Genomic DNA, 13,880 nt, shown 5'->3' on the forward strand with positions numbered 1-13,880 from the left:
TTTGAGATTTGTAATAGAAAAAAATCACATGGTTAAAGTGCACATTGTCATATTTTATTAAAGGGTATTTTTATACATTTTGGTTTCACCATGTAGAAATTACAGCTGTGTTTATACATAGTCCCCCCATTTCAGGGCACCATAATGTTTGGGACACATGGCTTCACAGGTGCTTGTAATTGCTCAGGTGTGTTTAATTGCCTCCTTAATGCAGGTATAAGAGAGCTCTCAGCACCCAGTCTTTCCTCCAGTCTTTCCATCACCTTTGGAATTTTTTTATTGCTGTTTATCAACATGAGGACAAAAGTTGTGCCAATGAAAGTCAAAATCGGCATTATGAGACTGAGAAACATGATTAAAACTGTTCTGCCAAACTTTAGGCTTACCAAAATCAACTGTTTGGTACATCATTAAGAAGAAAGAGAGTACTAATCACAAAGGGACTGGCAAGCCAAGGAAGACCTCCACAGCTGATGACCGAAGAATTCTCTCTATAATAAAGAAAAATCCCCAAACACCTGTCTGACAGATCAGAAACACTCTTCGGAGTCAGGTGTGGATTTGTCAATGACCACTGTCCGCAGAAGACTTAATGAACAGAAATAAAGAGCCTACACTGCAAGATGCAAACCACTGGTTAGCCGCAAAACTAGGATGGCAGGTTACAGTTTGTCAAGAAGTACTTAAAAGAGCGACCAAAGTTCTGGAAAAAGGTCTTGTGGACAGATGAAACGGAGTTTAACATATCAGAGTGATGGCAAGAGCAAAGTATGGAGGAGAGAAGGAACTGCCCAAGATCCAAAGCATACCACCTCATATGTGAAACACGGTGGTGGGGGTGTTATGGCCTGGGCATGTATGGCTGCTGACGGTACTGGCTCACTTATCTTCATTGATGATACAACTGCTGCTGGTAGTAGCTTAATGAATTCTGAAGTGTATAGACGCATCCTATCTGCTCAAGTTCAAACAAATGCCTCAAAACTCATTGGCCAGCAGTTCATTCTGCAGCAAGACAATGATCCCAAACATACTGCTAAAGCAACAAAGGAGTTTTTCAAAGCTAAAAAATGGTCAATTCTTGAGTGGCCAAGTCAATCACCTGATCTGAACCCAATTGAGCATGCCTTTTATATGCTGAATAGAAAACCGAAGGGGACTAGCCCCCAAAACAAGCATAAGCTAAAGATGGGTGCAATACAGGCCTGGCAGAGCATCACCAGAGAAGACACCCAGCAACTGGTGATGTCCATGAATCGCAGACTTCAGGCAATCATTGCATGCAAAGGAAATGCAACAAAATACTAAACATGACAGTCTGAAGAAGGGTTTCGGCCCGAAATGTCGCCTATTTCCTTCGCTCCATAGATGCTGCTGCACCTGCTGAGTTTCTCCAGCAATTTTGTGTACCACTAAACATGACTACTTTCATTTACATGACATTGCTGAGTTCCAACTCTAGTGCCCTGAAATGTGTGTGTGTGTGTGTGTGTGTGGGGGGGGGGGGGGGGGGGGGTGGGGGGGGGGGAGAGGCTATGTTTAAATATTGCTGTAATTTCCACATGGTGAAATCAAAATGTGTAAAAATGGCCTTTATTCAAATCTGACGATGTACACTTTAACCACATGTGATTTTTTTTCTATTACAAATCTCAAATTGTGGAGTACAGAGGCAAAGAAATAAATGATGGGTCTTTGTCCCAAACATTATGGAGGGCACTATAGAGATAAGAAATAGTATTTAAAAAAATACCATTCTCATATTTCATTGCAATTAATTACCTGAAAAAGTAATCTTCTTACAATTTCAAAGAGTATAGACTATCATAGAAGTATTTTATGGTAGTTTGACCTGCCAAGTTACCTCAGAGGTATATTAATTGCACTAGATTCCAACATTTGCAGTCTCTTGTGTCTCTGTTCTACTTCTTCGTCCACAGTATTCATACATCTGATCCAGATAAATTCTGATCAATGGTGAACAAGGGAAGATACTTCAACTCATGTTAGGGATGTTCATGGCTTGTCAGTTTTGAGGCACAACCATCACTTTTGAGCCCCTGCCCAAATGTTGTCTAGGCCCTGTGGCTAACACACATCCCCGCTTTTGAACACAAGTCATCGATGTGCAGAGAGTTGAGTCCAGACAGGACTCTGGCAAACGTTTACAACTCCTGGGGCTGAGACAATTGACCCCTGTCAACTACAACTATCTTTGTGTGAGGTTCGATGGCAATCATTGGACCATGATTCTCCTTGATGTCCATTTCACTGTTATTGGGCACCTTTATGTCATACTCGGTGCAATGCTGCTCGATGTCAAGGCTGGCAATCTGATCTCACTTCTGGAAATCAGCTCTTGGGTCAATGAGACCTGGTGTGGAGAAGTATCGTCCCGACATAATCTGAAGTTGACATGTAGGTGCTGTATGACTGTACAGTCACTGACATCTTCAATTTTAGCAGAGATAAATGAGAGTAGACTGACTGACTGTCTGGTAATTTTTTATTATTAAAGTTTAATGTTTTATGTGTCATTGCTAACTGTCACTGTATGTCATGTTGTCCCTTGCGGGCAGAGCACAAGGCAAATTCCTTGTATGTGAATACTTGGCCAATAAACTTATTCATTCATTCATAACAAAAAAAGAGACAAAGTGCTGGAGTAACTCAGTGGGTCAGGCAGTATCTGTGGAGGAGATGGATAAGCAATGTTTTGGGTCGGGACCTTTCCTCAAACAGGAAGGGTCTGAGTTATCCCAGCATTTTGTGGCTTTTTTTGTAAACCAGCATCTGCAGTTCCAGGCATCTATACTGTAAATAAACACCTTGGATTTGACCTGTTCTCTTGATAGGACATATCTGGATAATTTTCCACATGTGACAACTGTACCAGGGCACCTTAGCGAGAGACACAGCTAGTTCAGTATTACAGCAAGGATGTTTTATGGTCATATATCCTTTGCTATATCCAGTGCTCTCAACTGTTTCCTGACAAATTAATTAAATTCTGTAACACAGGATAAAAAGGAGATGGATTATCCACCCTGTATTTCTCACTGAGGATGCTGTGAATGATTCAACATTGTTTGTGACACTCACAAGTTGGGCTTTACGATCCACTGAGGATGGGGATGTGCGTGGAGCCAAAGTTCACTCAATGTAGATTCCTGAGTAAAAATACAAACTGCTGGAGAAAATCAGGTAGTCAGGCAGCATCTGTGGAGGCATCTGTGGTTGAAGTTTTGAGTCGTCGTGACCCTGCATCAGGACTGAAAGTATAGTGGGAAGATAGTCAGTACAAAGAGGCGAGAGGGAGGGGTAAGACAGGAGAATAATGGACAGAGAGTGTCAATTGGAGAAGAGAGTGGGCAAGGGAGAGACTGGGGCTGGAATGTGATACCTGGCACCAGGTGGTACTTTATAAGGCATGAATTATTTGCCTATGGAGGAATGGGTGGGAAGAATAAGCCAAGGGTGGGAAAAGAAAAATCACATAAGAGTTTGATGCATAGATGGAACCAGGTGGAGATGGGTAACAAATGGGGAGGTGGAGGGGAATAAAGGAGGAAAAGATGAACAAAGGATGAAAGAACACAGGTGGACTGGCGGCAGTGGGAAACACAGGGGTCGAGAGTTACAATTCATTGTTCATACCATTGGGTTATAGACCAACTGTGTTCGTACCATTGGGTTCAGAAGAATACCTTATATTCATCAGGTAGCAATGGTGTGCTCATTGGGTTTTCCAGTTCCTGTTAATCTACACGTCCCTTTCCCACTCCTATTGGTCCACCTAGGTTCCCTCTCCCTTTGTTCACTTTTTCCTTGGCCAATCCCCCCTGCCACCCAAACAATTCCTCCAAACTGGATCCAGCTGCCCAGCATCCACACAAATATCCACCTGGATTTCTTCTCCTTGGCCTACCCTTCCCACCCCCTTTCCTCCTCCCGCCATCTTCTGGCTCCACCTGCCTATTATCTCTCCCTTATATGGTTCTACGTACCACCTTTCATCTTCTATGTTTACCTTTCGATTCTCTATCCCATACTCACTTCCATCTGGTCATTTTGTCCTCATCTATTTTCTTTAGCAACCTGCCAGAACACCACTCATTCCCCTTCTAACTCTATATGCCCCTTCATCTGCCACATCACCTGGTCCTACCTAATTACTGGCTTGTTTCACCCTTCTCTATCTTTAAAAAAAACACTGACCCTCTCAATCCTCGACAGATGCTGTTTGACTGCTGAATTCTTCCAGCAGTCTGGGTTTTGCTCATTGGGTTTTAGGTCATGTGCTTTATGTGGAATGTTGGCATCTAATCCTTACATCATCTCAGTTACAACCTTAATTTAGTTTAAGTCTATTGACAAAGCCAAGGCCGTGTTTACCACCAACACCACCCATGGCTCTCGTTCACATGACAGCAAATAGCAAGTCACCAGCTGGACACATGAGCAACGGGTCTCTTCTCAGGCACCAGGTGTCCATTTGTAAACAATGTGATACAACATTGGTCTGACTTCTCCAGACTCACATGCAGACAATTTTAAATGCTACAGCGGAACTACAAGTTTCACTACAAATCAGGAACAAAGCATGATGTGAAACTGCTTAAAATTTAGAACAATTACAGATTTATAACAAAACATAGAAAATAGGTGCAGGAGTAGGCCATTTGGCCTTTTGAGCCAGTACTGTCATTCAATATGGTCATGGCTGATCATCCAGAATCAGTACCCTGTTCCTGCTTTCTCCCCATATCCCTCGATTCCGTTAGCCCTAAGAGCTATCTAACTCTCTCTTGAATACATCCAATGAATTGGCCTCCACTGCCTTCTGTGGCAAAGAATTCCAGAGATTCACAACTCTCTGGCGGAAAATGATTTTTCTCATATCAGTCCTAAATGACCTACCCCTTATTCTTAAACTGTGACCACTGGTTCTGGACTCTCCCAACATGGGGAACCTTTTTTCCTGTATCTAGCCTGTCCACTCCCTTAAGAATTGTATATGTTTCTATAAGATTCCCTCATCCTTCTAAGTCCAGTGAATATAAGCCCAGTCAATCCATTCTTTCATCATATGCCATCCCGGGAATTAACCTGGTGAACCTAGGCTGCACTCCCTCAATAGCAAGAATGTCCTTCCTCAAATTAGGAGACGAAAACTGCACACGATACTCCAGGTGTGGTCTCACCAGGGTCATGTACAACTGTAGTAGGACCACCGGGCTCCTATACTCAAATCCTCTCACTATGAAGGCCAACTTTCTTCACTGCCTGCTGTACTTGTGGACGTGGACATGGAAATGGAGGTGTCCAAGAGTATCTCCAAGCATTTTCATCCTCAATTAATATCGCCTTTTCCCCCATGGGCATTTCACAAAACCAAAACTATATTACCATTATAAATTCTGAATATTGTACACACAAGGTACTTATTGCAATATTTAACATAGGCAAGCTCAATATATTAGAAGTGATCATGTATCACCACAAAGCATAAGTTCTTCACAACTTCAAACAAAAATAAAAATAATTTTTGTTTCAAATAATAGACATTGAAACAAAAGAGATTTTCAAAAGTGTGGTAAATTAGGTGGGGGGTAAAAAAGGCCTTGTTGGTCCATGTCCATACTCTCATCCACCTTCTTTGCTACTTCTTCAAAAAACGATCACATTTGTGAGACACAATCTCCCATGCACAAAACTATGCTGACCATCCCTAATCAACCCGTCCTTCTAAATACATCGCTCTGAATCCTCTCCAGTAACTTTCCTACCATGGATTGATCAACAATGCTTGTGAAATAATATTATAATTAAAAAATGTGAAGTTCAGATGAAAGTGATTTGTCAAACTATATCTTTTTATTCATATTATCATATTTGTATCTTTGATTAATTGAAACCAGATGTGAACAGTTCCAAGTACATAAATAAAATGTTGAAAATGTGCAATGTGGCAAAAGATATTTGTGAGTGCTACATAATATTCCTACGAGTAATAAAAATGTACAAGGCAAAATCCAATGTTTCACATACTCAAAACATTCCAACCGAGTTGAAAGTTCACTTGGTGGTTAGCTGACTATTTTGTCGAACCTCAAGGGGGGGGGGGGGGGGGGTCACATTTCAATTATTTATACAATTTCAGAATCGGCAAATAGGACGTTACCTGCTACCAACCTTGCTAGAGTGCAGCTTCTTTGTATACCAAAGGTAAAGCAGTCCAAAGAAAAATGGTTACTACAACTAACGCAGCATTTCTAATTTACAGGAAAACCCTACACATTATTAAGTAATACACTGATCACAAAGGATTAGGAACTGCTGGAAGGATGTACAGCGTTACATGTGTAACAGCTGAAAGTCATTTATCTCCTCGCTGCGGCCTTCTGAGTTCAAGGATTTGGCTTGGGGCCAAAATTGCAGCTGGGGGCAGGGAATGAAAACTGATTATTTGCCCAGTTCACTTCTGAGCAGCATAGATCCTATGGAAGAATATTCTTGATTTTAAATCAGCAATTTTGTAAAATAGGTTTTGTCATGTACAAAAAAAATGTGGTGCATAAATGTTAACTGAATAATTTAGGCAATAAAGTGATAATCATTTTGCACAACAGATCCACTAGAGGAGGAAGCAACAATCGGAGCCTTTTCTTTCCTTGACATTAGCCTCAGATTTAGTCCTGAAGATAAACCATTCTTTGCAGATGTTGACAAGATGGGAGCGGAGTAGATATTACTGTAAAATTCTGATAATCCACAACTTCACTTTTCAGAAACCTCAAAGATTTAGCATCTGGCTCTCCAGATTTGATTTATTGTGCACCTTTTATACTCAGACCCCCATTTCCTGCACCCCCTCTAAACTCACTGGGCTCCCCTTTATCCATTCTCGTAAATTGACTATGTTCATAGGAAAGGTCTTTATATTATTGCACAACATCTAAAAAAAAAATGAATTCAAACGGTGTTGGAGTTAATTAGCAGCAGTCTCAAATCGGCCAGAAACTCTGATTGTGCAACACTAATGTCCTTAGGTTCATAACTCACAGGAGCAGAATTGGGCCATTCGGCCCGTCATGTCTACTCCACCATTCATCATGGCTGATCTATCTTTTCCTCTCAACCACATTCTCCTGCTTTCTCCCCGTAATCTTTGACACCCTTACTAATCAAGAAATGTGCTGGATTATTGGGGTTTTATTACATTTAACAAGTCACATATTCACAAGAAATGCAGCATGAAAACAGGCCCTTTGAACCACCATGCTGACTATCAAGCGTCTATTTATGCGAATCCCACAATAATGCCAGTTTAGAGCAATTTAGTGGCTAATTAATCTACTGACCAACACATCCTTTGTGATATGGGAGGAAATCAGAGCATCTGAAGGTAACCTATACCGTCATTGGGAAAATGTGCAAACTGTAGCTGCCAAAGTTAATTACTGCACTGTGAGGCAGCAACTCTACTAGCTGTGTCTCTGTGCAACCCTGGTTTCGTATTATTATTGTAAAACACAAGCACTTTAAATTGTTTTCTTCAATTTAGAATAGACTGCAAATTTTGAGACCTGCAATGATAGAGGAAAAACACTAATTTCCGCCTACATCTCCAATATCTGAGCAATACATAGTATACATTAGTAAAATTACATATAGTCAGTACGTAGAAAATATGGAACAGTACTGATACTAGAAACAGGCCAGCAAATGAATGCAGTGCTAGCAGATTGGAAATTAGTTTTACTAATTAGCAAAAGATATACACAAATTTGAAGTTAGCAAATCTTGAAGCATCATCTATTGAACAAAGCTGCTTCAAGTCTCGTACTTTTACTTTGTCATACTTCAACTTTGAGCAACCCCTAGTGGCAGTACTAATTTTTGCTGCACATAATACTTAATTTGACTTCTTAATTCATTTTTAATGTAGTAATGGGATGGAGATGGGAAAATGTGCTAGTGGTTGGATCCCGTTGGTTCACACGGGCTGTGACCTTGCTCCCCTTCCTAGTCGTCACAACAGAGACAGAGTCCCCCTCGTCCTTACCTTCCACCCCATCAGCCGTCGAATACAACGCATAATCCTAGAACATTTCCGCCACCTCCAACGGGATCCCACCACTAGCCACATTTTCCCATTTCCACCCCTTTCCGCCTTCCGCAGAGACCATTCCTTCCACAACTCCCTGGTTAACTCATCCCTTCCCACCCAAACTACCCCCCCCCACAACCCCCCCGGTACCTATCCCAGCAACCACACAAGATGAAACACCTGTCGCTATAGCTCCTCCCTCGTCTCTGACCAGGGACCACGACAGTTCTTTCAGGTTAGGCAGAGGTTCACTTGTACCTCCTCCGACCCCATCTACTGCATCCGTTGTTCAAGATGCGGACTCTTGTACATCACGAGGTCAAACGCAGACTAGGCGATTGTTTCACGGAACACCTTCGCTCAACCCATGTGAACCAACCTGATCTCTGGTTGCTGTGGGACACTTTAATCCTCCTTCCCATTCCCACACAGACCTTTCTGTCCTGGGTCTCCTCCACTGTCAGAGTGAGGCTAAACGCAAATTGGAGGAACAGCATCTCATATTTTGCTTGGGCAGCTAACAGCCCAGTGGTATGAATATTGATTTCTCTCACTTCACGTGGCCCCGGCATTCCCTCTCTATCCCTCCCCCACCAAAGTCGCACCAGCTTCTCATTTTCACCCTACAAACAGCTTACAATGGCCTGTTTCATTTATCATTGTTTGTTTTTTGCATATCTTTCATTCATTGTTCTTTATCTCTCCACATCACCGTCTATATCTCTCGTTTCCCTGATCCCTAACCAGTCTGACGAAGGGTCTCGACCCGAAACGTCACCCATTGCTTCTCTCCAGAGATGCTGCCTGTCCCGCTGAGTTACTCCAGCTTTTTGTGTCTAACTTGATATGCCATAACCATCTGGTGAGGACAGGGATCAAGAAAGGAATAGCAAGAGAGGTTTTATCTATGTGCATTCATATGGCTTCCTTAACCCTCTCATCAAATTGATTTCAAACACATTATATGTTAATGTTTCATAATAGAAGCTCATCAACGCTGTATTTAATTGTGACCAGTAGCTTAACATCAAACAAACGAACAATACAGGAACCGCAAGTTGCTTACCTTATTCCTATAAGGAAAGAAATCAACATGGAGCAGATGGGATCTGCTATCATAAGGCCATAGTTCTGCATCAGAAGTGTAGATATTATGACTCCTACACTGCCAAGCGTGTCAGCTACAATATGCAGAAAGACTCCTGGGAAGAGGGGAGAAATTCTATTATGCTTTAATGAAATACAATTTCTGATTATTTTGTTTTAAATCATTGAACATCTACGTTTAGAGGAAGACCAATTGGTTTAGAAAAACATTTTCGATCATCTATTAGGTTTTTGAATAAAAGCTTGATGGATGTGAGACAATTTTAATACCTTCTAAAATCTGCCTATTCGGTCCTTTTGCTTGAAGTATATCACTCTGATGGTCTTCTGTACAGAGAAATGTAGAACGTATAATTACAAAATCTATAACATTCATTGAAAGAAAACTCCCACCAAACTGCTGTAGTTACATAATTCAGCGTTCCAGATGTCATCAATATTTACTAAACACCATGTGCCTAGGAAACCCTAAGCAATGCTATCAGGAATGCCAGTAATTATGTACAGCTTGGGACCAAATCATGTAATTGATGCAAAGTGTCACTTAGCAACTTAGCAGGTCAGGCAGCATCTCTGGAGAACATGTACACGGTTCTTGCGAACTAGTCTCATAAACAGCGTACAGGAATGGAACTCTGGACAACCTGAATTCACATTTCATCTACTCACTAGGTGGTGAAATGAAAATCTGAACTACTTTGTCCTTTTCATCTCATGGACAAGGATATAATTCCATCAAGCTACTAGTTTTAAAAGACATTTGGGCAGGTAAACGGATAGGAAAGTTTTAGAAGGATATGGGGCAAACGCAGGCAGGTGGGAATTGTGTAGATGGGACATCTTGGTCAACGTGGGTAGGTTGGGCGGAATGGCCTGTTTCCGTGCTGTATGACTCCATGACTAAGCTCCTGATTCTCTCAAGCATATGTAAAATTCAGTTTGCTTGATGATCCTCAATGATGTTTTGCAAATAATGCTCCATGGCTCCTAGTGGAGTTCAGTGCCAGAGCTCAAGATGCTGCAACTCCTCAGCACTCTCACAATGGAGCAGTAAATATTAATTTACCTAACTGAATTAATAGTTTTAATGGAATTTCTGTTTTACAAAAATTGCTCGCAAATATAAATTTTATAGCTGAATTTTAATGGTTACTAGACTAAGTGGGACCCGTTGGGTCCCAGCATCACACAGGAGGGCTGGTCATCCAACGCAATATTCCACCTCTCCACCAATTCTAATATTGGTGGCCAGTTGGTGGGGGGGGGGGGCTTTCTGGAGTGCTAGTATGGGTGTTGTGGGCTGAAGGGACTGGTTTCCAGAGGGCTAGTATGCAAATTGTGCGCCAAATGGATTCTTGGGCTGGCGTCTCAGTCAATCAAGCCTGTTGTGCTGGCAACTCACTCACGGCTGGTGGGCTGGTAGTTGACTCACGACTAATCCTTGAAATTCTATTTCAAGCAGGGTATAAGGCCACCAAATTCAAGTGCAGTTTCATACCATTTGAAGTAGGGTGCAAAGCCACTAAAGATAGCGAGTCGTGACCTCTCCCTCCTCCATCTTGCAGAGACTGAGCCACACCCACATTTCTGGGTTTTATAACCCCTCCCCCCCCCACCGGAAAAGGTGTGGCTTTCATGGAATGATTGACAGGAGAGAGATTCTCAACATTTAAAAAAAAAACTAATAACACTTTTATTTTTCAATGATGGGAAGAATTCTCTGCACCTGCTCAGCGGAGGGGGACTGAGTAAGATGGCCAAAATCACAGCCGTAAGTGGTAGCGTTTTATCTAAAATCAATATACGGTGCAAACAGGAAGTAAGTGCATTTACAGTAGTGCCTTTTAACTTCAAGCCAAAGCACCCAAGCCACCATTTGCAGTAAGTAGTGCATTTCAACTTCATGCCACCATTTGCAGTAAGTGGTGCCTTTCAACTTCAAGCCAATGCATCCAACCCACCATTTGCGGTAAGAGGTGCCTTTCAACTTCAAGTCAAAGCTCCCAAGCCACCATTTGCAGTAAGTAGTGCCTTTCAACTTCAAGCCACAATTTGCAGTAAGTAGTGCCTTTCAACTTCAAGCCAAAGCACCCAAGCCACCATTTGCAGTAAGTAGTGCCTTTCAACTTCATGCCAAAGCACCCAAGCTACAATTTGCAGTAAGTAATGCCTTTCAACTTCATGCCACCATTTGCAGTAAGTAGTGCCTTTCAACTTCAAGCCACAATTTGCAGTAAGTAGTGCCTTTCAACTTCAAGCCAATGCACCCACACCCCCATTTGCAGTAAGTAATGCATTTTAACTTCAAGCCATTGCACCCAAGTCACCATCTGCAGTAAGTAGTGCCTTTCAACTTCAAGCCACACCCAAGCCATCATTTGCAGTAAGTAGTGCCTTTCAACTTCGTCAAAGCTCCCAAGCCACCATTTGCAGTAAGTAGTGCCTTTCAATTTCAAGCCAAAGCAACCAAGCCACCATTTGCAGTAAGTAGTGCCTTTCAACTTCATGCCACCATTTGCTGTAAGTGGAGTCTTTCAACTTCAAGCCACACCCAAGCTACCATTTGCAGTAAGTAGTGCCTTTCAACTTCAAGCCAAAGCAACCAAGCCACCATTCGCAGTAATAGTGCCTTTCAACTTCAAGCCAAAGCTCCCAAGCCTCCATTTGCAGTAAGTAGTGCCTTTCAACTTCATGCCACCATTTGCAGTAAGTGGTGTCTTTCAACTTCAAGCCACACCCAAGCCATCATTTGCAGTAAGTGGTGTCTTTCAACTTCAAGCCGCACCCACGCCACACCCAAGCCACCATTTGCAGTAAGTAGTGCCTTTCAACTTCAAAGCTCCCAAGCCACCATTTGCAGTAAGTAGTGCCTTTCAATTTCAAAGCTCCCAAGCCACCATTTGCAGTAAGTGGTGTCTTTCAACTTCAAGCCACACCCAAGCCATCATTTGCAGTAAGTGGTGTCTTTCAACTTCAAGCCACACCCAAGCCATCATTTGCAGTAAGTGGTGTCTTTCAACTTCAAGCCACACCCAAGCCACCATTTGCTGTAAGTAGTGCCTTTCAACTTCAAGCCAAAGCAACCAAGCCACCATTTGCAGTAATAGTGCCTTTCAACTTCAAGCCAAAGCACCCAAGCCACCATTTGCTGTAAGTAGTGCCTTTCAACTTCAAGCCAAAGCAACCAAGCCACCATTTGCAGTAATAGTGCCTTTCAACTTCATGCCACCATTTGCAGTAAGTAGTGCTTTCAATTTCAAGACACACCCAAGCCAACCAGGGGGGAGGAGGGGGGAGAGGAGGGGCTTTCTGGAGCGCGAGTATGAACTATTTTAGAACCAATAGACATTTTTTGCAATCTTTAGAACCAATAGTCTTTTTTTTTTTGCAAGCTTTAGAACCAATAGTCATTTTTTTTTTGCAAGCTTTAGAACCAATAGACATTTTTTACAAGCTTTAGAACCAATAAACATTTTTTACAAGCTTTAGAACCAATAGTCATTTTTTTTTGCAAGCTTTAGAACCAAGACATTTTTTTTGCAAGCTTTAGAACCAATAGACATATTTTTGCAAGCTTTAGAACCAATAGACATTTTTTTGAAAGCTTAGAACCAATAGACATATTTTTGCCAGCTTTAGAACCAATAGACATATTTTTGCCAGCTTTAGAACCAATAGACATATTTTTGCAAGCTTTAGAACCAATAGACATATTTTTGCAAGCTTTAGAACCAATAGACATATTTTTGCAAGCTTAGAACCAAGAGACATTTTTTTGCAAGCTTAGAACCAATAGAGACTTTTTTGCAAGCTTTAGAACCAATAGACACACTTTTTGCAAGCTTTAGAACCAAGACATTTTTTTGCAAGCTTTAGAACCAATGGACATTTTTTTGCAAGCTTTAGAACCAATGGACATTTTTTTTGCAAGCTTTAGAACCAATAGACATTTTTTTCCAAGCTTTAGAACCAATAGACATATTTTTGCAAGCTTAGAACCAATAGACATTTTTTTGCAAGCTTAGAACCAATAGAGACTTTTTTGCAAGCTTTAGAACCAATAGACACACTTTTTGCAAGCTTTAGAACCAAGACATTTTTTTGCAAGCTTTAGAACCAATGGACATTTTTTTGCAAGCTTTAGAACCAATGGACATTTTTTTGCAAGCTTTAGAACCAATAGACATTTTTTTCCAAGCTTTAGAACCAATAGACATTTTTTTGCAAGCTTTAGAACCAATAGACTTTTTTGCAAACTTTAGAACCAATAGACATTTTTTGCAAGCTTTAGAACCAATAGACACTTTTTGCAAGCTTTAGAACCAATAGAGACACTTTTTGCGAGCTTTAGAACCAATAGACATTTTTTGAAAGCTTGAGACATTTTTTTGCAAGCTTTAGAACCAATAGACACATTCTGCAAGCATTTTAGAACCACTAAGGGCACTTACATTTGAGTAGACATGTGTTCAGTGTTATTTACAGCTCAGAGAAACGTGACCCTCTGCCTTCCTCCATCTTGAAGAGACTGTGTGGCACACCACTTCCTGGTTTTATAGTCCCTCCCCTCTGCCGCCAGCGGGGGCAGCAGAGAGAATGGGGAATTTTGTAAAAACATTAATATCTCTTTCATTTCTAATCGACGGGAAAAATCCTCGGC

At 41.5% G+C, this 13,880-nt stretch overlaps 1 protein-coding gene across 1 annotated transcript in view; it reads right to left on the minus strand.

The window, feature by feature from the left end:
* Positions 1-13,880, minus strand: part of slc30a7 (solute carrier family 30 member 7) — a 53,640-nt gene that overhangs the window by 10,570 nt on the left and 29,190 nt on the right. The window contains exons 7-8 of the mRNA XM_033027925.1: positions 9,491-9,547; positions 9,180-9,315 (exon numbers count right to left, since the gene is read on the minus strand). Coding sequence (XP_032883816.1) covers positions 9,180-9,315; positions 9,491-9,547 — 193 coding nt within the window. The remainder of the gene's footprint in view (positions 1-9,179; positions 9,316-9,490; positions 9,548-13,880) is intronic.

This window comes from Amblyraja radiata, chromosome 10 (genome assembly GCF_010909765.2).
Source record: "Amblyraja radiata isolate CabotCenter1 chromosome 10, sAmbRad1.1.pri, whole genome shotgun sequence".
Taxonomy (NCBI): domain Eukaryota; kingdom Metazoa; phylum Chordata; class Chondrichthyes; order Rajiformes; family Rajidae; genus Amblyraja; species Amblyraja radiata.